We start from the raw sequence: 27,003 nt of genomic DNA on the forward strand, positions 1-27,003 counted from the left end.
TCTTCCCACATGTGTGTATGTGTGTGTATATATATATATATATATATATATATATATACACAAGGTATATGTACATTTTTTATAGCCCAATAACAAATCTAGTTGCCTTGTCATGTACACTAAAAAAATCAAAATTTCAGTGATACTAGCAATCTTGATTAATAGATATTCCTATTGCAGTGGCTCTTTCTCTACTTCTACAGTAGAAAAAGTAGTGATCATCTTGTAGTTGCACCAGCTTTTCCTCCTTTCAGACTTAACTAGTCCGATGACATTGTAGCTGATGTTTTCATGCTCTTCCATCAAACTATAGTTTGTGGTCATCTGCAAGTGTTCTTTTGTGTGCATAGATCTTATTATCAGGTTCTTTTGTATGGGTGGATCCATGTCTTCAGGTTGTTTAAGGTTTAGACTTGGATCTTTTTGGGCCATGTTTAGTCATTACACTACCCATAAGCACACAAAGCAGTGAAAATGGTTCAACAGAGATGCCCATGAGAACATGGGTGTACTGTTCATGGTTAGGTGAGAAGTTGTGGTGATGTAATCCCACCTCATTGCTACACAGTCTGTAGTGAAATGCATTTTTGGTACCACTCTATTCAGTATATTCAGTAGAACCATATTTATATGGTGCCTAGTGGTTTATTCTGTCATTTTGGCAGTATCCTATATATCTATGACAAATTTCCCTATTTGTCACCAGGGATATGCCAGTTAGCATTGGGCCTGCAACTGCAAGTGCATGCTACTCTTTGTACAATAACTGTGTGATAGTGGTGACCCTGAACAGGTTTTTATCTCATAATTGGTACAGTTCTATTAAAGTATTCTAACCAGTCCACCAACATCAAGGTGTTAGCTCTGAAATATTTAGCCAGATAAAAATCTTTAAATCAGGTGTATTAGAGGTTTCTTTAAAGTAAATCAAATAATCTTAGCATAGACAAAACAAGATGCTTAAGCAGCATATCAAATTCATTGTGCTTGAAAGTGTTATGTGTGCATTCAAGTGTTTCAAGGAACACTTGGAAAAGAAAGCACTAAAGATAGTAAGAACATCTGTGATGGGGAAATAAGAGGAAAAATAGAAAATGGTTAGGGATGTTGAATGACAGAAGGAGACATGTAGGCAGGTGGGTTGAAAGTTTATAGAAGCTGATGGTAGTTCATATATAATTTCTTTTCTGAATTTACAGCCTGGTTCTCAGTGATCAAGAACCAATATAAGAAAGAAAAAAAAAATACAAATACCAAAACATGACAAGTTGTACTCCAACAACCTCTGTTGGCCCCTTGGATGTATAATTCAAATACTTCCTATTGAAAGACATGAAAATGTGAGGATGTTTTATACCAAAACTTATGAGTTTTTGCATTGAATATGTCTCATAACTCAGCCGTAAACTACAGATCAGAACAAGTCCACTCCCACAGATTTATGAATATACAGTACCAGGTTCTAGCCTGGGGCCCCTAGAGATAATCTTATAAAAGAATCTACAGGCACAGATCACTAAACAAACATGACAAAACTAACCAAACAAATCAAAAATAAGTTCAGTATTACTAGACATAAATCCTGAAGAAGAAAACCATTATCTAAATCTACATGAGACACCTTTGCCTGACTTAGATTGAGTCACAATGTGGCACTAAAATTACTAAAACTATTGATTTGGCTCCAGAAATTATATGATTCATTTGTGCGAACCACACACACAACATGGAACATACCACCTTATGGTGCCCTGCATATACAACATACAGACAACAATATGACATTTAGTTCCTTGAGAGCTTAACTAATTGATTGTAACCTTGATTTTCACAAAGTAGAAAACCTGCAATCCCACAGTGACTGGCAAATGGTCCTCAGGCCCTCCCAACAGATCTCTGGGGAAAAAAATTAGGCTGTTGTCTGTGTTGTAATAATGTGGAACTGTTCCTTTTTCACTGAGTAAAAGTGTGAAAGGAAGGGGAGCAGTCATTGGTTGTCAGCTCCCCATGTGTGAAAAAATGTGAGGAATATAGTTGAAGTTGATATGGAGTGATCATGGGCCCTATCTGGAGACTGGGTGTCATCTCCTCTTGGCAGAGGTGATGGAGGGGGTTTATGAGCTTTGAAAATGGGCAGTTTTGCAGTCTGTCTTACAGGACCACCACATGCAGGTACCGGTTATTGGTCCCTTTCTAGAGAGATCTCTGGGAGATCCTGGGGACTGTTGCCATCTACCAAGAGAACATAGGCCTCAGATAAGAGGAACCTGAGGCAACAGGTAAGGTAAGTAAGATGGCTGGAACACTCCATAAAGACCTACCATCTCAGATTCCTACTTGACCAGCCTGCTTGGGCAAGGAAGTTCATTTAAGCAGTAGTTGAACAGAAATAATGCTCAGTTCATTCAGGGAACAGAATAACTTTACTCTTAACCCCTTCATGTTGGCAATACCCATTCTGATGAATATAAATAATTTGGCAGTGGCCAGAATTAAATTACTAAAGGAATTGACTGAGATAATCTTGACATTATTGATACTTCTTAAGTTGAATGAAAACCTGTAAGTTTGCCATCATGTCATAGGGACTTTTTAGAAGCTTATTTTATTTTTTCATTCCCCCCACACCTACCTCTCTCTCTCTTTCTCTCTCTCTCTCTCTCTCTCTCTCTCTCTCTCTCTCTCTCTCTCTCTCTTTTGTGGGTGGATATGTAAGCTGAAAACCTTGTATCATGTGTAGTCACTAGAAAGTTGCATTCACTGCCCACAGGTTTATTTCCAGTCATGGGTTGTATGTTATGGAATTGATTGCAATTCATTAACAGTATATTAGCCAATTTGTGCTTGGAGTTCCCCTGTAACTAGAGAGAATCATGTGGCATAGGAGGTATGCACGGATATAAATAAACTAAATTAATTTATTTTTGCTCAAGTTTATCTATATACTAAGAGTTTTTCCCCCTTACAAGGGAGGTAGCCAAGTCAAAGGGACATACCTACTCCCACCCATTCCACTCTTCTTCACCACCCTCTCCTCCTTTTCCTCTTGGCTCCTCATGGATGACTGGTCATCCCTATATCCTGCTCACTGCTTTGGGTCTGAAGCAATACAGCAAGACAGCACATCCACAGCAAGGCCACTTCACTTAATAGGTGACCCACCCCCTCTGCCCCCTCATATAGAAAAAGAGAAGACAGGAAGAAATCTCTTTGGGTTGCATTAAATTATTATTCACACATAAGCACCCCACTACCCCCTGTCCACCATCTGTCCCTTCTATGTGTAACAGTATCATCTATACACACCGATGAACCACTGACTGGAACAGACATCTAGAATGAGCTCTGGAGTATAGCACTTTTTTGCTAAATTGGAGGAAACAAACACCTGGTTTGGTATTTGTATGGGAAGGGGAAAGCTTAATCAGTGCCCAAGATGAATTAATAGAGTGTATTTAGTGAGTGAAAAAGAAACAAAAATGGAGGATGGTGAAGGCAGACAGAAATATGGCAAAGCAACTAAAAGAAGACTAGATATGAGCAGGGTTGAATCACTGTTAGGTGTCATCCCCACAACGAAACCAAAGGTATGAGGAAGAAACTTATGTAGGTTTTTCCAGCTTTGCAAGAGATGATAGAAGACTAGGTAAAAAAAGAAATTAGAAAGGGAGATGAGGTATAGAAATATTTCATTGAGATTACACTCTTAAAGAAGGATATTATAGATCTAAGAGCAGAATGCATGACAATGTATAAGGAAATGAGTGAGTTGAAAAGAAAAAATGCAGAAACCAATAGACTGCTGAGTGACCTAAAAAAAAAAGAACTAAGCACAGTAAATAATGAAAATGAAAGGATGAAAAATGAAAATACTAACAAAAGTGAGAGAAGTAAAAAAACAAACAAATGCAAGCAGTGACCGAGAAAGTAGAGATAGCATAAAGGAGACAGATCCTCAAGAAATAAAAAACTAATGGAAATTAGATCAGGAAAAAAAAAAAAACTTTTAAAGAAATTGTACAAGTGAAAGAAAATGCAAAGGAAACATCTATTAAAGTAATCAAAGAAAAAGGAATTTGGCTCAGGGACACAGTAGATAAAAAAATGCATGGTATATGGTATTGAAGAAAAACACAATGAGCCAGATACTTAAGAGGAGAAAGAAATAAAAGAAATTCTGAAAGAGGTACAAGATGAGGGGCAAGAATTAGAAAAGGAAATGGAAGTGCATAGAGTGTGACAATATTCAAAAGAAAAGAATTGACCCTAAAAAATAAAGTAAGATCACAAATGATGGCAGAATTATTTGTAAAAACAGCAAGGTTGGCAAAAAGTGAAAACTGCAAAAATATATGGATAAGAAAAAGGAAATGAGCAATGAGAAAAAAGAGAGTAAAGACACTGAAAAATGAAACTAATGAAAAAAATGAGAGAAGAACAGAGACCAAAAAGTGCTGGACTTAACTAGTTGTATTATATGGGAAGGGGAGCTATGCTCATGGTGACCCTTTTTTGTATCTCGCAAGAACAAGTTTGTTCTTAAATTCTTGTATTTCTTCATCTAATTTGTTCCATATATCTATCACTCTTTGTGGGAAACTGTTCTTTTTCAGGTCTCTTCTGTAGTTATTCTTTTTGAGTTTCATTGCATGTCCTCTTGTTTTTCCTCAGTCCCACTTTATTAAATCCTCTCTATCAAGGCATTCTTTCCCTTTTATAATTCTGTAGATGGTTAGTAGGTCCCCTCGTTCTCTTCTTTGTTCCAGGGTCAGCAATTCCAGTTCAGCCAGTCTTTGTTCATATGTCAGGTTTGAAAGTGTTGGGACCATCTTTGTCATTGCTCTTTGTATTCTTTCTAATTTTCTTATTCTTTTTTGTACTGGGTGACCATATCAGCACTGCATATTCCAGTTTTGGCCTTATCAGTGTTTGTAATATTTTCTTGATCATTTCCTTATCCAGGTATTTGAAGGCCACTTTTATTGATCTCAACAAATTGTATGTTTCTCCAACTATTTTATTTATATGTTTATGTGGTGACATGTCTTTGGTGATGATTACTCCTAGGTCTTTCAGAATTTACTTTTTTTACTTCTTTTCCATCAATTTTATACTGTCCTGATATTCTCTTCTTGCTTTTTCCATTTTCAATTATACTGCACTTCTTGATGATGAATTCTACCTCCCCATCTCTTGCTCCACTCTGAGACTTTGTTCAGATCCCTCTGCAATGAGTCACAGTCTATTTTGGAGTTTATTCTCTTTAATGATTTTGTGTCATCTGCAAAGCAATTCATGTAACTTTCAGTGCCTTCGTCCGTGTCATTTACATATGTAGCAAACATTATCAGAGCTAGTACTGATCCCTGTGGGATGCCACCACTCATTTCTTCCCATTTTGAATATTTGTCTCTGAGCACCACTCTCATTTTTCTTCCATGTAGGAAGTCCTCCATCCACTTCAATAATTTTCCATGTATGCCTCCCATTGTTTCCAGTTTATATAATAATTTTCTGTGTGGTACCTTATCAAATGCACATTCTGCCCAGCCATCCCTTTCTTGCAATATATCTATCAATCTTAAATAGAAACAAATTAAAGTAGTGGTACATGATCTTCCTTGTCTGAATCCAAATTGCCTCAGGTTTAGTATATTATTCTCCTCCAGATATTTTGTCCATCTATCTTTGATGATTCACTAATTCTGGATACTAAAAGAATGTATAGTTGAAGTAATGGACAAAATATATAAGATGGTAGATTGCTCACTCAAATAAGGTAAGGTACCGCAAGACTGGGAAAATGCCAATATTGTGCCAATATATAAAGGGGGAAACAAGGAAGACCCAACAAAGTATAGGCTGGTCTCCCTTACAAGTACAATAGCTAAAATTTGTGAGAAAGTTATCAAAATTAGATGGACTAAACATCTGGAGAAAAATATACTAAATCTGAGACAATTCGGTTTCAGACAAGGAAGATCATGTGCCACCAATTTGATCTGTTTCTATTCAAGGTTAATAGATATAATGCAAGAAAGGGATGGATGGGCAGATTGTGCTTTCCTGGACTTACAAAAGGCATTTGATAAAGTACCACACAAAAAATTATTAAGAAAACTTGAAACAACAGGAGGTATACATGGAAAACTATTAAAATGGATGGAAGATTTCTTGCATGGGAGAAAAATGAGAGTGGTGGTCAGAGATAAAATCTCTACTTAGGAAGAAATGATAATTTGAGTCCCACAGGGTTCAATACTGGCCCTGATAATGTTTGCCATATATGTAAATGACATTGATGAAGGTGTAGAATGTTACACAAACTTCTTTGCAGACAACGCAAAACTACTAAAGAAAGTATGGAAAAAGATTGAATTGCTACAGAGAGACCTGGACAAGGTCTGGGAATGGATTCAGAGGTGGGAAGTTGGCTTCAACAATGAGAAATGTTGTATAATGGAATTCGGAAAAAGAAGGAAAAAAAAAAAAGAATATCAGGACAGTATAAAATCAGTACAAAGGAAGTAAAGAAAGTTGGTTCCGAAAAGGACCTAGGAGTAATCATCACCAAAGACATGTCCCCAGACAAGCAGATAAACTAAATAGTTGGAGAAACCTACAATTTTCTAAGATCAGTAGAGGTGGCTTTTAATCACTTGAATGAGGTAATGGTAAAGAAAATACTAGTCACACTGATAAGACCAAGATTGGAGTATGCAGCAACACTATGGACACCTAGTACAAAAAAGAATATAAGGAAAATAGAAAGAATCCAAAGAACAACAACAAAGATGGCCCCAGCACTTTCAAAATTGACATACGAGCAAAGATTGTCCAAATTGGAACTACCAACTGTGGAACAAAGAAGAGAAAGAGGGGATCTATTGGCCATTTACAGAATCATGAAAGGCATAGAAGTACTCGACAGAGAAGACTTATTAAAGTGGGATAGAAGAAAAACAAGGGGACATGAAAAGAAACTCAAAAAGGACATTTATAGACACGATCTTTCTACACAGAGTGGATGTCTGAAACTCCTCCTCCTATATAATACAACTAGGTAAATGCAAAGGATTACAAAGGCACTCTCCACTCATCCCTAGCCCAAGTTTCACTAAATAGAAAGCCTGCAGCCCTACAGTGGCTGGCAATGGTCCCTAAGCCTTCCCACAAACCTCTCTGAGAAGAAGACTTAGACTGTTGTCTGTGTTTATTAATATCTACGTAAATGTAGTGTACAGGGAAGCAGCAATGCTTGCGGTGTCCTGCCTCTAGCTCTCTAATTTATCATATCCGAGTGCTGTTTCTGTTTCACCAGCTGAAAGTTATAGGGGCAAGTGGAGTAGTTGCTGATTGTCAGCTCTTCATGTGTGAAAAAGTGTAAGAAGTACAGATGAAATTGATAGAAATCTTGGGCCCAGTCTGGAGACAGAATCCCATCCCCTCAGGGCTGCACCTCCTTATAGGCAGTAAAAGGGTTAACAGGTTTTGAAAATGGGCAGCTTTGCTGCTGTCCATCTTGCAGGACCACCATTGGTCCATAGACTTATTGAAATAGCCTTAGCTAGTTTGTGACTTTGACTACAAAGTAATGTCGTAACACATTCGTAAAATTCAACAAGAACCCACTGTTTTGGATAAGAAGAAATGAAATAAATGATATCCATATATTTCAATAACAGACTATGATCCTCTTCAATGGAATACAGAGTAATGGAGCAAAAGGCATGTCTTATGTACAATAAAAGAAGAAGGAACATGGATAGGACTCAGGTAGCGTCTAATGCTTTGCGGGGCAAGTCACCCGCCTTCACCAAAGATGGTAATAATTTGTTGACTGCCCAGGTAGTAATGCAGTCAGGTGACCATTGTCCATATGAAATATTGAAATTAGGAAATTTATTTATCAAGGACGATTCTATTATTTTCCTTTTAAAACTGCACTTTGAATTGAAGATCATTTTTGCCTCGTTCCAATCTATACGAGGCAAAAATTATCTTCAATTCAAAGTGCAGTTTTAAAAATAATAGAATCATCCTTGATAAATAAATTTCCTAATTTCAATATTTCATATGGACAATGGTCACCTGACTGCATTACTACCTGGGCAGTCAACAAATTATTACCATCTTTGGTGAAGGCGGGTGACTTGCCCCGCAAAGCATTAGAAGCTACCTGAGTCCTATCCATGTTCCTTCTTCTTTTATTGTACATAAGACATGCCTTTTCCTCCACTACTCTGTATTCCACTGAAGAGGATCACAGTCTGTGATCGAAATATATGGATATCATTTATTTCATTTCTTCATATCCAAAAGAGTGGGTTCTTGTTGAATTGTGACTTTGAGTTATGTAGGTTAAGAAATTGTATAATTTTAGCTAGAATTTAGTCTCAAAAGTACAACATTGACACAAACGAGCTAACAAAGTCTACTTTCAATATATATTTTATTGGGCTAGAACCACCTGTACATCTATGCCATTGAAAAACATTTGAAAGAACTTTTCAAGAGTGACTGTGCGGGTACTAGCTACATATTTGTATTGAAAATATACTTATCATTATATTTTGCATTAAGTTGATACACTGTTATGACACCTACTGTAGTTGTTTGGTAGTAGTATATGTTACACGTTACACTATGTATATATTGTCTTTTGTATACACTGACATTATGTAGAATGTACAGACGCTCCTCTACTTACGTTCATTCGTTTTATGTTTTTTTTATTTTACGTTTGAACTGACTGTTAAAAAAAAATTGTAATTTTTTTTTTTTTTGTGAATTTTTGAGTTTAGCGTGCTCTTCGTAGTACGAGACGTTCAAACGATACTTACGCATGACGCTGCGTTCATTGTTTACATGGCACAAACGACAGACTGAACTTGCCTTGCCTTGCCTCCTCCTCCCCCTCCTCCACCATCTCACTTCATGTTGCTTGAATTTAATTTATTTGAAATTAATGTTACTATTTTACAATGTTATGTTTATAATTAATGATTTAGGGGTGTTTTATAAGATACGGTAATAGAATTTATGGATGTACTGTATAGTACAGTATGAACAGTCATCATTACTGGAACGTACAGTAACAACTTACGTTCATTTTCACAACGTAACTAAAATGTAAGTTGAGGAGCGTCTGTATATACAGTATTAGATTTTCATTGCAGGACATAATGGATATCAGTATACATAGAGCATCATATGTTTATTCATTTATTATTATCCTAAGTTCTAGTACTCTAAACATAGTGAACATACAGAACAACATTTTAGTTTCCTTTATTTACAGTGTGAACTTGAATAGTAAAGGGTTGGGTATGTATCTGATACATTGTGAAGCTTGTCTGGGGTTGTAAAAGCAGAGTTTCAGGCTCATGTCTGCCATTATTCACATTGCTAATATTGATTAGATACTCAGTTTACTTTTTATTATATGGGGTACTAGTGAATTGCATGTAATTGATGTCGGTTGTTAAGGCTATCATCAAAATAGTAGTTACTTCTATAATGTAGGAACAGGCTCATCTCCCCACCATGCATCTTAAAAACCTATCAGGACCCTTGTTTTTTATTCAGAGATGCAGCTCTGAAGGGTTAGTGCCTCTGGGCTAGGCCCACAACCTTTCACTTTCACTATTTTTCCATAACTCTCCTAAGAAGAGTTTGCAGCTGGCTTCTGCTCTGCCTCCTCCTCCTTCCCCTCTTTCTTCTCTTCCTTCTCCTCTTCCTCTCCTCTTCCTCTCCTCTTCACTGCATGAGGTATTGACTGCATAAGTTTTATATTGTCAATATTTTAAGGGGCCCAGTGACATCCCTGTGGAACAGTTGTGCAACATTCTTATTATGACTAGAGAGAGAAAAAAAATTGTATTAAATCTCTTAATTGCTCTTGTACTCCCCCACTATAGGGTATTGACTGTGTAAGTTTTAAGTGGTAAATATTTCAGGGACTTTAGTGACACCCCTATGGACCAGAGACATTCAAGATTCACTTATGATTGAAGATAATACTTCTTTGAAAGAACAGTGCTGATCAGTTTTAATTTCTACAATCCCTTCATTCTGCTACCCATCTTAAATCTTTCCTTTACCGCCTCCGTGACTCCGCCTTTTCACTGTAATATTTTCCACAAGGATAGAAGTGCTGGTTATTTCTAACACTTCTAACACTAACTCTATTCAACTCTAACTCATATTTCTAATACTAACTCCCCTTTACTTCATCTATTACTCCACCTTCTTGGCAAGCTATAGGTCCCCAAGTGCTGGTTGTTGCTGATGAAATATTAACCCCTTCCATACGATGATGCCGATGTCTGCGTCATGAGGCGCAAGCGTGTATATGAGAATGTTGGTGTCTTGATTATACTTATTTTGTAATTGTAGCTGAATGACCCCCATATACTGTGAATAGCCTTGATCACATTTTCTGTGGTTATTAACATTCAGGGTGAAAGAGAACAAATAATACAGTTGTAACTTTATATTTTATAATGCAACTATTATGATGCATCATCGAATCATCGTACATCAGACAGCCAATGCTGTCCACGAGAATTTGACTTGTATTGAAGAGATTAATCATCATTGTCTCCTCACCCTCTTTAAATCTCTCCCGTACCACTTCCAAGAATCCACCTCTTTTGTGTAACATTGTCCTTCTCCTCATCCTCCTCTTCCTCCTGCTCCTCCTCCTTCTGCTTTTCCTCCTCCATGGCATGAAATTGTCCAAAAGGATAGATGCACTAGTAAACTATAGTCATTAACTACCAATCCTCTTTCTCCTCCTCCTTTTCCTATTATCTGTTGACACAAAAACAGTCCTGTAAACTACATCTAGGTACAGTGAGACCTCTCATTAACGGATTTTAATTAGCTGTGTTTGCGATGTTTTCGCTGTGTTTTCAGTGATTTTGCCACCCAAAAACCACTCCAAATTAATGGATTATTCACATCAACGGACACTGTTACCCCCCTTTTAATCCGTTAATGAGAGGTAGTACTGTAAATACATTCGCACACCAGACAGCAGTAGGTGATGTAGGTGAAGGTTACATGTATTCTTCCTCATGTATCAAGAGTAATGGAAGATTCAGGTAAAAATGAGATGGACATCAAAAAGAATCATCTCACCACTCCTTTTACCTTTATATCCCATCAGCAACCCTATCTCCATCAGGAGGTGAAGTCATGAGAGGATGGCATATGGTCTCTAGACCAGGGCCAGGATCTTTTTTCAATTTAAATTATTTTCCCTCCATTTTTTCACATAGGAGAAATGACAATCAGTGACTGCTGTCCACATATTCCTCCTCCCATCCAGTGACATAGAAACAGGCCTACACCAATACAACATAAATAGCAGACCAGTGTTTCTTCCTGGAGAGATGTATGGAAAAGCCCAGGGACTGTTGCCAACTGCTGTGGGACTGCAGGTATCCAGTCAGTGAAACTTGAGGTTACAATTCTTATAAAACATAACAGAGAGAGCAGGTTACATTACTGCTGGACAGGTAGTGCGTTACCGAAAAATCTGGGATGCATTTCCATCAATGCATTACTGATTTTAATTTCCTTAGAGTGGTCCACATTACTGCATGTGTGTGTTTATATATATATATATATATATATATTATATATATATATATTATATATATATATATATATATATATATATATATTATATATATATAATACACACACCACTCTAAGGAAATTAAAATTGGTAATGCATTGACAGAAATGTAATGCACTACCTGTCTGGCAGTAACATGCCCAGCTCTGATAACAGATACATAAGGGTTAACAACACCGGATTTCACCTTTTATCATATGAAATGAAAATGAAAAATGCTAATGTTATTTATGTAGAGATACTGTTACCAATCAGTTTTATATTGTTGTCAGTAGCAAGTGTATGTGATGTGGCAAAGGAGCTTGAGTTGAAAACTGCCTGGAAATATTTGCTGCTGAGGTGGGAAAACAGCAGAATATGACATCACTGTTTGAATGTTGTTTTGACTACTGATTCAGGAACTTCATATTGTGTAGACTGAGGTTCTGCAGAAAAAACTAGAGTTGATAGTAGATGTGCTAAAGATTTGCAGGCAAGGAGTGAAGAAATGGTTGAGAAATTGAAAGAAGTGTTGGAAAAGAGAAAGGGATGGTAATAAAGAATTGGGTAGAATGATTGGTAGGGGGCTGGAAAGAATAGTTAGCTGTGGATGCTAGGGAATAGAATAGGTAAGATAAAAAATAGGAAGTTCAGGTGAGTGTAGCACTAGAAACTGTAGACAGGTAATTAGATGGAATGCTAGAACTCATAAGAATTAGAAGAATTGGATGCTTTACTAGGTAAAAGATATGGTAAAAGGCAAATGCTAATGCAGTGTAATTCTCTCTCATTTGAGAGAAAATAGCTGTGTCTTTGTATCATGCTAAGTTTAGGTAAAAGTTAGATGCCTATCAATTAAGATTCATCTGTAACTTGTTTTAATGTAGTGGAGTGGTTTCAATCTGACCCATCCTTTGCATAAATATGTTCCTGATTCTAGTTCACCTTCCCATAGATTCAAACCCATAATGCATATATTGAAGACTTAAGTATTATAATTTTTTGTGAACAAGAAAAGCCACATTCATGTGTGAGCAAAATTACTCTAGTTGGTTTGAAATCAGGCTTGCTGCCATGGAGAAGGTAATTTATCTGCTGATCCACTAAATTGGTAAACAGCTCCTAGCCTTGAGTCATGAATATGACAGCAGGCCTGTTTGAAATTAAAAATCATCTATGCATGAAAGATTATTGTTTATTGTAATAGGAATAGTTTTTGACAGAGCAGCTACACAGGTTTCTTTAGTGCTTCCTGGTGCATGTCAAAGGAGTTTTTGAAGTGAAATTCAAAGCTTACTTTGAATTTCAGAATGTTGAAGACATTTTTTTTTCAACTTGTGTTATGAAGGAATTTGGTTTTCAATATACTCTTGCTTAAAAGCTCTTGTGAAGTTTATTCAGGCATTTTGGGTGTGATCCATTTATGGTTGAGTAAGTACTGCACTGTAGGATAGGTTGAGGCAGAATCCATGACATTTTTCACAGGAGCTAATGAAACTAGAAAAGACAACTGGCATCATCTGATGACAGTATTGGTAGTTGAAATTATTTATTTAAATACAAAAAGAAATTCTCATTTGAGTTGTGTAACAAGAAATTGCTAGAGGGAATACAATTATTAGCATTAGAAAGAATCAAGAACGGAGCAATAGAAGTTTATAGAATTTAAGTAAAGACAAATATGATACAGATGTATAATGTCTTAAATGCTCAAGATAATGTTGAAGACATCTGTAAAGTAAGAGACTTGTCAGAGGGATTAATGTTGAGTGGTTGGTGATAAACTTGCAGTGCTGCAAGAATGTTTCAGAATGTTTTATCCAAGAATTCAATTAAATATTTTGTAGCGTGCCAGGTTGCTTGTTACAGATGGAGAATAAAGATCTTACAAAAGTGGTCAGTTTACCAGAGGTCAAGTAGAGTGGTAAAGAGACTGCAGAAGATTAAAGTTCTTAGAAAGATTCTTAAAATAAGTAAAATATGATGAGAAATTGAAAAGTGCAGCTGGAAAAAGTTTATATTTAAAGTATTTTAAACCAGGATGCAAATAAAAGGTCAAAATGAAGAGTAGCATATAAAATAAAAATAAATTGAGATGGAAGTTATTAAGTGTGTAAAGGAACAGGGCATTATGATAGGAGAAGGGTTGATTATATGGTGGCAGCAGGTATGAGCTACAGATAGAAACTGGATTGAGAAGTTTTAGGAAGTCAGGAGTGGCAGGGAGAATCAAGAAGAAGGTTTTGGAAACAGAAGATGTTTTAATCAGGGAAAAATATTGTGAACATTTTGAGTTGATCTTGTTGTTGGTAGTGAGATAGTATCGGTGGGTCTGAAAAGGGGAGGAGGAGGAGGTGGAGGGGACAAAAGCTGTGGAGGTGAAAAGAAGTGGTCTTAAACATTTCAATCACACTTGTCATCTCTCCCCTCGGCAGTTTTCTAAAGGATCTCAGCTTGCAAGAGGAAAGCCACTCCTGTTTAACGTAAGTCTCTCCTTGCCTGCACATAAGAGCGCTCACACATGTAATACATACACAGTACAAACACATACAAAAACACATTCACACACAAAAAACTTTTTATATATGTGCCATGTGTATTCATGTTGTAAGTGTATACTTTGGTATCATTTCAACATAACAAGACTTACACATTCAGTAACCCAAGCTGAAGTAAGTGTCTTTTTTGTATTTTCATGTGTATGTTACCCTGGTACTCTCATACCTTTTCTCATTCTGTTGACACATTACATAATGATACATCTGCATTTACTCTTTAATAAATTAAAAGTTGTCTAAATATTTGTGTGGTATTTAATGACACAAGCATACTGAAACACTTTATATCTGTCTGACATTTATGTGCAGAGTGCTTTGTGTATTTCACCTGCATCATTATGCTTGTGAATATTGCTGAAAATTTTCCAAACAAGAATTTATGTTTTCATGTATGCAACATTTGACATATACATTTACACCTGCTTTTCTGTGTGAGCTTCTTTAATATACCTTTGTATGAAGAGTGGATGTTTGCTCAAGTACCTTATGAACATATGCATCTAAATATGTAGATATGGGTTAACATTTAAAAGAGGAACTGTGTGTGTATAAAGTGAAAGTATATATCTATTGTTTTTATTTGTATTTGTACAACAGAACTTATTTAATCTTGTTTTATTTTGTCACACTTATGGTTTTGGTATTTGTCTGATTTGTATGTTAAAGAATAATAAAATGAGTTTTCTTTAGTACACTTATATAACTATGCAAAGAAAATGCTCTTTGTTATTGCATACAAATTCTCTTGTATATACAAAGGTAACTATAGAAGTAATAAGTATTTTCTCATACTGTACTTGAAAATTTTAGTGAATGCAGATGTATGTATATTTATAATCACATGTGCAAAACCTGTACACACAAACTACATACACACCAAAATTCTATATTTTACAGTCTTAGTAATACTTGGAGCTCTTCATAGTCATGTTTACAATATAATTCCCTCAAAACTCATGTGCTCCAACTGGTTGGTTCTCCTGTAGATGCAATAAGTATCTGCACTTGTCTGCTGGTCAACCTCCCCTGCTTTATGCACTTGAGTCACCGCCACCTCGACACAAGTCAAAGGCTCTTTTCTCTGTTCTTGGTTGTGACTACAGTTATACTGCCATTATTTGACAAGTTCAGACTTTGCAGTAGGCCAGAAAGTGTGGCAAGAATGATATTGAAAAAACAAAGTTGTTCAGAACACTGCAGCGTTTGGAGCAACATGTGAGGCAGACGTAGACAGGAGTGGCCCTCAAGTGTTGCTGCAAATCAAGTGTTGCAAATACATGTTCCTCTGAGATCTTAGCCTTGGGGTTCTTCCTTACTTGTCTTCAGACTTTGTTGACGTGGATGTGTCAGTTGTGGAGCTCTTGACATACCTCTCGTGTAGCCCTGTACAATTATGCCCCATCTTAGCTCCCTTCTGATTTTCCTTTTCTCTATTTTTTTTTCTTTTCTTTTCTTTTTTTTCACTACCATCAAGTCTTTTTTTTTTTTCAAAATAAGTTTCTTTTGCTTTCTTCTGATATTCATCTTTCTTCTCCTCCTTTTCCTTTTCATCCATTCTTCCCCTCTATTGACTTCTACACATCTTTGAGTTCTTTTAATCATTACCATCAACATTATGATTTTCCATCTTAGTATCCTCTGTCTCTATATCCACTTGTTTCCCCTCTTACTTGATTCTTTCTTTGATGTCAGCTATGCCTTATCCCATTATATGTCCCTGTTTCTTCTTATTATTATGTCTATCTATCTTAGCATGTTCTATGTCTTGTCTCTCATTTGTGTTCTCATTTTGTGTATTTTGTATCTAATTTCTTCCGAGTCTTGTCTCTTCTCTCTTTCTCTGTCCTCCATTTCCCACCCCTTTCCTCCTCTCTTTCCCTCGCCTCCTTTACCTTCTAATTTTCTCTGCTGTTCTGTTCTCTTATCTTCTGGCACTTTGTCAGATATTCCCACCCAGATTTCTTCAGCATCCTCCCCTATGTATACTGGACAATGAACCATATCTGTAGATCTCTACTAGGTAAAAGTTTTTACTTAATGTTGTCTATGTACTGTATGTACCCAGATCCCTGATATTTATTGGTAACCGTATTCTTTATGTAAATAACCATACAACCTATAAAACAAAATATTGGGTGTTCCTGTTGTACCCTGATCTTGTCTGTATAATAATTGTTTTGTATTTGTGAGTCAGTTGATTGACAGAAAATACTGGCCTCCTAGTTGTATTTGTTGCTATGTGTTAACCTCTTTCATTCTAGCTCCCACATATTTATGTACATATTATGTTAAGTATTTGTACATTACCTGTGTATATATGTATATATATTGTATATATATATATATATATATATATATATATATATGTATGTATGTATGTATGTAATATATATGTGCTTATACATACACTGAAAAAAAAATCTTCTGAAGGATTCTCAAACCCAATCCTTCTTGGAAGATTTATCCAGACCTCAAATTGAAAAGAAAGGAATGCATACTCATTTCTTTGCCTATCATGAAAATGAAAATGATAACTGCAAGGATAGTTTTACCCATTTTTTCTCTTAAAAATAAATCTTATGCGGTCTCCCCAATTTTCTCTTCTCCATCTTGTCATCCCCTTTACCTTAACCCCCCCTTCCACCTTTTCCTCCATTCATCTCTGTTAACTTGTTCAGGATGAGTTACTGCCTTATGCTGGATAAAGTATGTGGCATTGGAAGATCTGTAAAAGTGACATTGGAGTTTAGGGATTAAGCATGGGCATGTTTTCTCTCTATCTCTCTCTCTCTCTCTATATATATATATATATATATATATATATATATATATATGTGTATGTATATATATATGTGTATGTATATATATATATATATATATATATATATATATATATATATTATTTTTTTTTTAGCTAGTTGTATTACACAGGAAGGGAGCTATGCTCATAGTGACCCATCTTTGTATCTTTCAGCATCAAGTTTTTTCTTAAAATCTTGAATAGTATTTGCACACACTGTTTCTTTATCTAAGTTATTCCATATATCCAGCACTTATTCTTTTTCCAATCTCTTCTATAGTTATCCTTTTTGAGTTTCTTTTCATGACCTCTTGTTTTTCCATTGTCATTTTTTAGTAAATCATTCCTGTCAAGGATTTCCATTCCTTTCATGATTCTAAATATAGTCAGTAGATCACCTCTTTCTCTTCTGTGCTCTAGTGTTGGTAGTCCCAGTTTCGATAATCTTTGTTCGTATGTTAAATTGGAAAGAGCTGGTGCCAACATTGTTGTTGCTGTCTGTATTCCTTCTAGTTTTCTTATATTCTTTTTAGTACTGGGTGACCATAGTGTCACTGCATATTCCAGCTTTTATATATATATATATATGAGTGGAAAGGTGGTAGAGAAAAACGGGGTTAGAGCGAGAACACTGTATTACTGACGTTTCGACTACAAGTCTTCTTCAGTGTTCTCGCTCTAACCCGTGTTTCTCTACCACCTTTCCACTCATCTGTCCAACCTTCATAACAACATATATATATATATATATATAATATGTGTGTGTGTGTGTGTGTTTACTGTATATGTATGTATATATATATATATATATGTATATATATATATATATATATATATATATATATATATATATGTATGTATATATATATATATATATGTATATATATATATATATATATATATATATATACATGCACACACACACACACACAAACTAGACAATTAAATAGTGTGCACAAAAGCCATTCATGAGCAAACTAGACACTGCGAGATACAAAGGCGGGACACCACGAGCGTAGCTTCCCTTCCCGCAAAATACAACTAGGTAAATACACTTTTTATACTGTGTTGTTGTGTAGAGAGATCCCACCTTTTCTTTCTCTTCATTTCACATTTATGTTTGCTTCAATCTCCTAGTTTATAATTTCCTGTTCATTTTCTTCATATTTCCTGTTCATTTTCTTCATATTTCTATACTACCAGAACAAATGATTAATTATACATGTACATCATCTACCTCTAAACTTTTTTTCTTACTTCCATATACACTCCACTTCCAAAACATTCCATCTACACAGTTATTATGTTTTTACATAAAAATTCATAAGATCTATGTGGACCCAATGACAGGTACCTATGTTTTTACATAAAAATTCATAACATCCATGTGGATCCAATGACAGGTACCTACTCATTGTGGTCCAGCAAGATGGATGGCATAGAGAATCCTCTCCTTGCTGCCAATTTTAAAACCTGTCAAAACCCTCGCCTCCAGCTGGAGGTGCAGCCCAAGACTTCTATCATCTTCAGCTGTATTTCTTCCACCTTGTCTAGGGAGAGCTTACAACTGGTGACTGCACCCTTCTTCTTACTAGTTTCAGCCAGTAACATAAAAGTGGTCCCCACTAGTACAACACAGTCCAGCATTTCTTCACAGAGAGATCTGTGGTAGGGCCTGAGGACTGGTGCCAGCTGCTGTGGGGTTGCAGGTGTTCAGTCAATGAAACTTGAGGCAACCATCATTGATATTATCAACATCCATATTCACCTTTATATAGTAGCAAGTACATTAACTAATTCTTTGTTTTCCTACCCCCAAACTTCCTTAAGTGTTTTAGTTACATTTTTTGCTTCTTACTTTTCTTGCTTTGAGCATTCCATGCTCCTTTCTTCCTGCCCTCACTCACCAGTACATCTTTTCCTAAGTACAATGGGTCTGTATGTACAAACAGTTTGCTATGCAAACAAATTGATGAATGAACATTATTATGAAAGAAAATTAGATGCTGACTTATGTTTTATGCTCAAAATTATTATAATTCTATTTTGTCTATTTATATATATATTTTGTTTTTTCATAAAAACCTAACCATGGGTTGACAGTTACTTGTAAAGTAATGGGTTGATTAATGGATAGGGATCTGGAACAGATGTTCTTATACAGAAGCCCCACTATATTTTAAAATAATTATTTTCTCTTTTCTGTTTACATTACCTCATATACTTTTTTTTTTATTGTATTATTGAGAAGTTTTGCAGTTCAGTTTTACTAAACTCCAGCAACACAACATTATTTGGACCCCATAGCACTTCTCCTCATCAGCACAAATATTACTCTCGTATCTTTTTCAATCCATCCATACATACAATGTTGAACATCCGCAGATTTCATACAGCTTTGTATCATTCCCAATTTCATCATCAACCACATTGTCTCCTTTCTCTGTTTGTTTATATGTACCTCTCCATCTGTGTGTGTACTCCTTATTATATACAACAACTTTCCTTTTATTAGATAGATCTCCAGAACTTTCCACATCACTCCTCTGTCCACACAGCCATATGCCTTTTCTAAGTCCATAAATACTACATACAAATTTTTTACTCCATTCCTGCACCTGTCATATATTTGCTCCAGCAGGACCAACAGTTGGTACCTTGAAATGGTGGTCTTGCAAGATATACACAGAGAGAATCATTACCCTTCTGCCAATTTTCAGAACCAGTCAACACCCTCACCTCTGTTTAAAGGTGTAGATCTGAGAGACTGGGACTCAGTCAGTTCTGACCGTATTTTCTCCACCTTTTCATGTAAGGAGATCTAGCAACTACCAACTACTCCCTGCTTCCCACTGCCATATGCTGGTGACAAACATTCCACACTAATATAACAGAGACTACCAACCAGCATTCCTCAGAGAATTCTGTTGGAGGGCCTGAGGGCTTGGGGTTTCTAGTCAGTGACAATCAAGGTAACCAAAACTATTAAAGCCACTGCCTTTTCCAAAATCATCTTGCTGTACAACTACCTCTCTTTTAATGTGAGGGTTACATCATGAGAGCTCTTGTATTGTAAAAGTTGTGTAATTAAAATTGTTTTTCAGAGACATAAGAATTAATATAAATGTAGAGGTTTTTGTTACATAAGTGTGCAGGGGTGTCTGCAGGAATTTTTGTGGGCAGAATTAAAGATATTATACATATATGGTTAACGGTATAAAAAAAACCTGAGTAATAGAATAATTATGGTAATAAACAGGTGATAAATATATGTGGTATTTGATTAATTTTGCATTTCCATGTAATTTTATATTCATTTTGTATTTTCCTTGCATTTTTTTTTTCCCATAAATTCCAGGGGGGGGGACAAATATCCCCCCTGCCCCCCCTGCAGACGTCCATGTGTGTAGAATTGCAATATATTATGCTTTGCCATTCATTTACACTCAGCCCTCAATTTAATTGACCCCAATTTAATAGATTTTGGAGGCAACAGATAATATATAGCGACAAAATAGATTTCTAGTCCCCCCTACTATATAGTCATGGTATATAGTAAATATATTGAATTGATCATATTCATTGAACTCATGACATTGAACTCATGAACTAATGACACTTTTTTGCCCATTAGATTGAGGGATGGGTGTACATACATAACATATTATCAGGTATACACTTACTAGCCATGACAAATTTATGCTAATATCATACATTTATCACAAAATAATCTTGAAAGTACACAACACAAGCACTTGAAATTGCAATAGCTAGGAAGACATGCTCAGAAAAAGCACAGAAATATAATATTTATGTAAATGTTTTTTGAGTAAAGCCAACTACAGTATTAGATTATGCAAGCAACTGTATGGTGCATTAGTGTCCAGTATATGAAACTTGTTTAGCTGACTTTACTTTTTTCTTAGACACAATTTATGCAACTGTAGAATTTGCAGCAATTGTAAATTTCCTTTCTCATTATTAATTGCATATAATGAGGATAGGAGGGGTAATTGAATGGGTTTTATTTGTTTATGATAAGGGTGTGTAGTTTGATTCAGCCACCCCTCTTATAAGGAGGAAAAGGCATATGGTACATATATTTCCAAAACATGCAATCATAGCTGGTTTTTGGCATAGCACATACAGTATAGGCACCCAGCGTGCCCCTTTCTGGAAGGGGGCACCCATGAGATGAAAAATATCATGAATGTGTATTAATTAATTGATTAAACATTTTATGTGATGAGGTGACATTATATATGCATGCATGATGTATGTATGTTGGGAAGAGGGGGAAGGGAGCAGAAAGAAGGGGCGTCAAATTCTGATCTCGCCTAGGGAGCCAAAATAGCTAGAACCGGCCCTGCATGCAATCTAAAGAAAAAGCTTAACTCAGTTTCATACCTTACCTCCAATATGTTTTTATTTTTCTTCCCCTGTGATATGTCTCTCCTTTAATGATAAAATCATAACCCCTGCCCCAAAATTGGAAGTCTTGAGTTCAGCCACTGGGAAGTGCCTGGTAGTTGTTCAAATTACATATTCATGACTTTCCCTATGATATCCCCAATAGCAGACATCAAAGATGCAGTATGCCAGTGTTGTATTTGAGTGCTAGTACCTAATCAATGTGATCAAAGTAATTACAATGGTTTCAGATACCATTAACACATCCATTCCAACATGCTTGACACTTTACGTGCACTTTTCACCATTCATAAAACCTTACCAAGCTGGATAAAGTCACCATGGTAAGGGGCTCCATTATCTTGCAGGGATAGGGGCATCTGCAGGGATTTTTGTAGGGGGGAGCAAAAATTAAATATATATGGTTAAGGTGGTAAAGTTATATTAAGATATACACCTCAAATTGGCTGCATAGGTATATATTTACATTATCTACATGAATTAAATTTTGACTTTAATCAAATTCATGTATGTGTACATCAGATTAATCGTGGCAGCCAAGGAAAAGTTTTTCTTTCACCTGTGAAATGGTGATTTTAATACCCATGTAATTCACTATGAAGTATAGTACCAGGTTGTACTTAAATTGTAGACTCATAGTTGAAAATCAATCATGCACTGATATTCTATAACTTAAAGATTTAATGAAATTATCAATCTGCTAAGTTTCAAACACATCTTGGATTTCTAGTGGGGGATATATATATATATATATATATTTGTATATGTATATATATATATATATATATATGTATATATACATATATACATATACATGTATATATATATATATATGTATATATATATATATATATGTATATATATATATATGTATATATATGTATATATATATATATATACAAATACATACATACATATACCAAGGCTTTGTCCCCCATACAAGGGAGGTAGCCAAAAAGGGAAAGGCTTAAAATCACTCCCACCCATTTCATCCCTGAATACACTCCACACCCCTCCCACCCTCCCTCCTATCTGAGCACCTCCTGGATGACGGGTCATCCCTGCACCCTGCCCACCGCCCTGGGTCAGAAGCAGAAAAATAAAATATATATATATATATATATATATATATATATATATATATATATATATATATATGTTCTCATGTACAATCTTAAATCCACTCACCAACTCATTCACATGTATTCACCTACAAATATATGTGTATATATCTAATGAGAAAGTAACATTTACTACTTTGTGGGAATTAATTTTGGGTAATAAATTAGTGCCTAGTTTGGGAGAATTAAATAGAATTAAATATACTGTACAGATATATATAACCAACACTGTTAATCATGTCAAATAAACACACACAAACATAACCTTATATTCACACAAGCATACACTCCATAAACACTCACACATAAAATTCATTAAACTAATAATACCCTATGTTGAGTTTTGCTATGTCAGAAGCAGAAAAAGAATATATATATACAATCTTAAATCCACTCTCACCAACTCATTCACATGTTTTCACCTACAAATATATGTGTATATATCTAATGAGAAAGTAACATTTACTACTTTGTGGGAATTAATTTTGGGTAATAAATTAGTGCCTAGTTTGGAAGAATTAAATAGAATTAAATATACTGTACAGATATATATAACCAACACTGTGTTAATCATGTCAAATAAACACACACAAACACAACCTTATATTCACACAAGCATACACTCCATAAACACTCACACATATAATTCATTAAACTAATAATACCCTATGTTGAGTTTTGCTATGTCATATTACTTGTGCCTAGGTAGATCAGGTTCAGGTCATTGCACCTGTTGATGCTGTCCTCTTTTGTTGCCCAAGCCTCTAGGTTTATTATTATTTATTTATTTATTTATTTATGTTTTTTTTTTTTTTTTTTTTTTTTTTTTTTTTTTTTTTGTGCATGAATTTTGCTCTTTCCCAATCTATGCTGTGTTAGTGTTTGGTGATGTGTCTGTAAAGTGCTTTGTGTCTAACTGCCCATTTTTGTTCTACTTTGGTAGCGAGTTTCTTCTGTGTTTTTCTTATGTAATCTGCATCACAATCCAAGCAGCCAAGATGGTACACCACACCCACCTGTTTTTTGGGTACTTTTGTGTCCTTGATTCGGATTTGGTTGTGATGCAGAGGTTTGCCTGGATTGTATACTAACTACCTGTACCTTCTTGTCCCGGAGTACCCTGGCCATTACCTCTGATGAACCTTTAATGTAGGGAATTGTGTTTATATATATATATATATATATATTTATATATATATATATATATATATATATATATATATTATATATATATATATATATATATATATATATATATATATATATATACTGTATATATGTATATATATATATATATATATATATATATATATATATAGATATGTATATATATATAGATATGTGTAACACTGAATGGGTCCCATTGACTAGACATACATTTTTATCAATCACAATGCACTTTAATTCTAAGCCATCAACATTGGAAGAACTGTGGAGGCAACATGCAGAAATTGAAACATGGTATGCCCGAGGACTCGAACCTACAGCCAGCATGTGACCAGTGCTGTAGTGACTTAGAACAGACCATTGCTCTTGATGGTGTAATGGTCTAAGTCACTACGAGCACTGGTCACGTGCTGGCCATAGGTTCAAGTCCTTGGGCATATCATGTTTCAATTTCTGCATGTGCTTCCACAGTTCTTCCGATGTTGATGGCTTAGAATTAAAGTGCATTGTGGTTGATAAAAAATTATATATATATATATAATATATATATAATCACATTACATCATGTACCAAAATCATTGATTCCTCTGTTTTTGTCTTTTTCTGTATTTCTCCTTTGCAATATCCTTTGACTTTCAGGTCTTCCACAGCCACTCCTCTTCCCACATTCAAGCCTTACATTATTTATACCAATCTGCCTCCTTTCATTCCTTAACCATCTCAGCAGAGCCCTTTACAATATCAAACACTGACTCATGGACCTAATCCACTATTACTGTAATGGAAAGATTGTCACTGTTGGTAGTACAGACAGCCTAGGTCATGCAAGTTGAAAAATAAACCTATTGCATGAGGCATCCAACAAATAAGTAATATTTTTCTATGGAAAAAATATTTGCTTAGTTACAAAAACTCATAATATTTGATGACATACAGAACAATGAATTGCCTTTTCTTTTTTCTGGTTTTAGTATGTGTGTGCCTGAAATCCAAATTTATTAATACATGTAAGTATTTCAAGGAACATCAAGACTTACCAGGAGTAATCAAGAAATTACTGGTGGTATATTTTTGTTGACCTTCTCTTGCTCTGTTTTGGCTTACAAGCTAGATTATTCAGATTGATGCAGAGTTGGTCAACAGCTGCTTTAGGTCATCAGGTATTGGCTAAACTACATCACAGAAGAAGGTAGTGAATGAGGTTTAGTAGTACATTCACTTGTTACTTGAACACTAAATGTAATTTTTAGATGTGAAACAGGATCTTGGTTGTTACTGGTTATTGTATGAGTTACTGTGAGACATTTTACTTATGAAACAAAGTTATAGTAAATTCTGTCTTGATGAGATAATAAATTAGTGGAAATTGGCAAACATTGTTATGTTCTAAAAGGGTGAAAAAACAAGAAAAATACAGTTCCAAGGTCAGGAAGTATTGATCAGGGAGTAGCCATTTTGGTTGATAATACTGTACTTATATTTATATCATCACTCTGCTCACCATCACAACAGGTGTCTAATTCACTGTGCAGTTTTTCTTTGGGTTTTTGGACACAATCCAAAGACTTGGTACTGACCCCATGGGGCTGCACCTTGTGGAGGTGAGGTAGTGGTAACCTCTTGTATTGGGATTGCATTAAATGCAATAGGAAGCTGGGTTCTCCATCAGGTCTCCATCCTTTCCCAGATGGTAGAGTGGCCTCTTGCTGGCAGGACAGTAACTCTCCTATATGTAACCATTACACTGAACACCTCATACTCTGCTTCACCTTAGCTATACTTAGACAACACATTATATCTTCCATGAGTGACTTATAGGCCAATATGGTGGCTGTTGTCAATTACCTTGGAACCATGAGTCTTCTCAAGCAAAACCTGGGGTAATGGATTGATTGCTCTTGGGAATCACAAGGATGTTTTTTGGCTTTCTTTATTGTTAATTGGAAAAAGACAATGTAAACAAACAGGCAAGAAACAAACATCAAATAAACCATCAGTACATGGTCATTGATAGGAATAACTGCCTAACGGTACCCAGTGCAATGCCCAGTCACATAGGCATATTGTAATTTCCTACTATTTATAATTTTCACATATATCATTGTCTAAGAAAACTGAAACCACCTCAAGAAATCCTCATAAATCTTGCTTGCTCATTCATGTTTCTGTACTTAACACTAGGGCATTATGTACTCTTTAATGATGTAATAAAACTAAGGCCATTAGATAAAGGCCTTCTTATGTATGTCATTAGAGTTTTTTTCAATATTATATGGAACCAACAATAGGTACTTGAAAGTAGTGGGCCTGTGAGATAGATGTCAGAAACATTCTTCTTTCTACTGCCTATCTTCAAACCTTATCAATACTCTTGCCTCCATTTAGAGATCCATGAGGACCTTGCATTTGGTCTCAGGACTGAGCTCAAAATCTCTCATCAGTTTCATTCATGTATTCCATTTATTCCCAACCTATGTTTTTCACAAAAGAGCTGATAACTGACAATTGCCCCCTTCTTCTCCTCACATGAGCTAGTGACACAGAAACTGCCTCACACTGTTACAACACACACATTAGTGTAAAGTTTCTTCCTAGAAAGCTATGTGGGAGGGCCTGAGGACTGTTGCCAGCCACTGTGGGTATCCAGGTTTTCAGTCACTGAAATGGTGGGTGAGGAACCTATGCCAGGACGAAAGGCAGCAATTGTTATTCTGTTATTATTATCAATAAGGGAGGACACCCTTTCTTTGACATCAGCTGTTTGGATGACTAGGCTTCTCCATTCTAATGTTAGTTAAAAAATATAAATCTTATAAAAGGACACTTGGCTTCAATGGGTTAATAAATCATATAATTATCCCTTCCATCTCAGCACCCATGGGACAAAAGGTTGTCTTTTTCTCACATCATACTACTTGGGTCAGAGGTAATGCAGTGAGGCAACAGTCAGAGCTGGTTTGTCTCCACCACTTCATCATACGGCAACCCTTTTTGTTCACACACAAGAACATAAGAATGAAGGAGACTGCAAGAAACCATAAGGTCTACACTAGGTAGTTACATATCCATTACCACCTGGCTTGTTTAAACTTGCATTCAACACATTGCACTGAACATGTGAACAATATGTTAAGATCCTGCAATATCCTGGCTTCTCCTGACCTAATTTGGTGTCCTATTTTAGTGTCATTTGCATACTTACTGATATCACTAATAATCCCATTGTCCAAGTCATTTATATACATAATGAACAATAAGGGCCCCAAGACTGAGACCTGGGGAACTCCACTAGGAACACTC

At 35.6% G+C, this 27,003-nt stretch overlaps 1 protein-coding gene and 1 long non-coding RNA gene across 11 annotated transcripts in view; one reads left to right on the forward strand and one right to left on the reverse strand.

Annotated features, from left to right (window-relative positions):
* The window catches only part of LOC143035346 (inositol hexakisphosphate and diphosphoinositol-pentakisphosphate kinase 2-like), a 247,704-nt gene that overhangs the window by 89,125 nt on the left and 131,576 nt on the right, over positions 1 to 27,003 (forward strand). For 8 of the 10 annotated variants that reach the window (XM_076202325.1, XM_076202328.1, XM_076202329.1 and 5 more), the window contains exon 13: positions 14,062 to 14,109. The exons of the other annotated variants lie outside the window; for them this stretch is intronic. In XM_076202325.1, the coding sequence (XP_076058440.1) occupies positions 14,062 to 14,109 (48 nt within the window). The remainder of the gene's footprint in view (positions 1 to 14,061; positions 14,110 to 27,003) is intronic. 10 annotated transcript variants of the gene reach the window in all.
* The window catches only part of LOC143035347 (uncharacterized), a 234,328-nt gene that overhangs the window by 63,170 nt on the left and 144,155 nt on the right, over positions 1 to 27,003 (reverse strand). The gene's annotated exons all lie outside the window — the stretch shown is intronic.

Source organism: Oratosquilla oratoria, chromosome 18, assembly GCF_046742065.1.
Source record: "Oratosquilla oratoria isolate Oo_2021 chromosome 18, ASM4674206v1, whole genome shotgun sequence".
Classification (NCBI taxonomy): Eukaryota; Metazoa; Arthropoda; class Malacostraca; order Stomatopoda; family Squillidae; genus Oratosquilla; species Oratosquilla oratoria.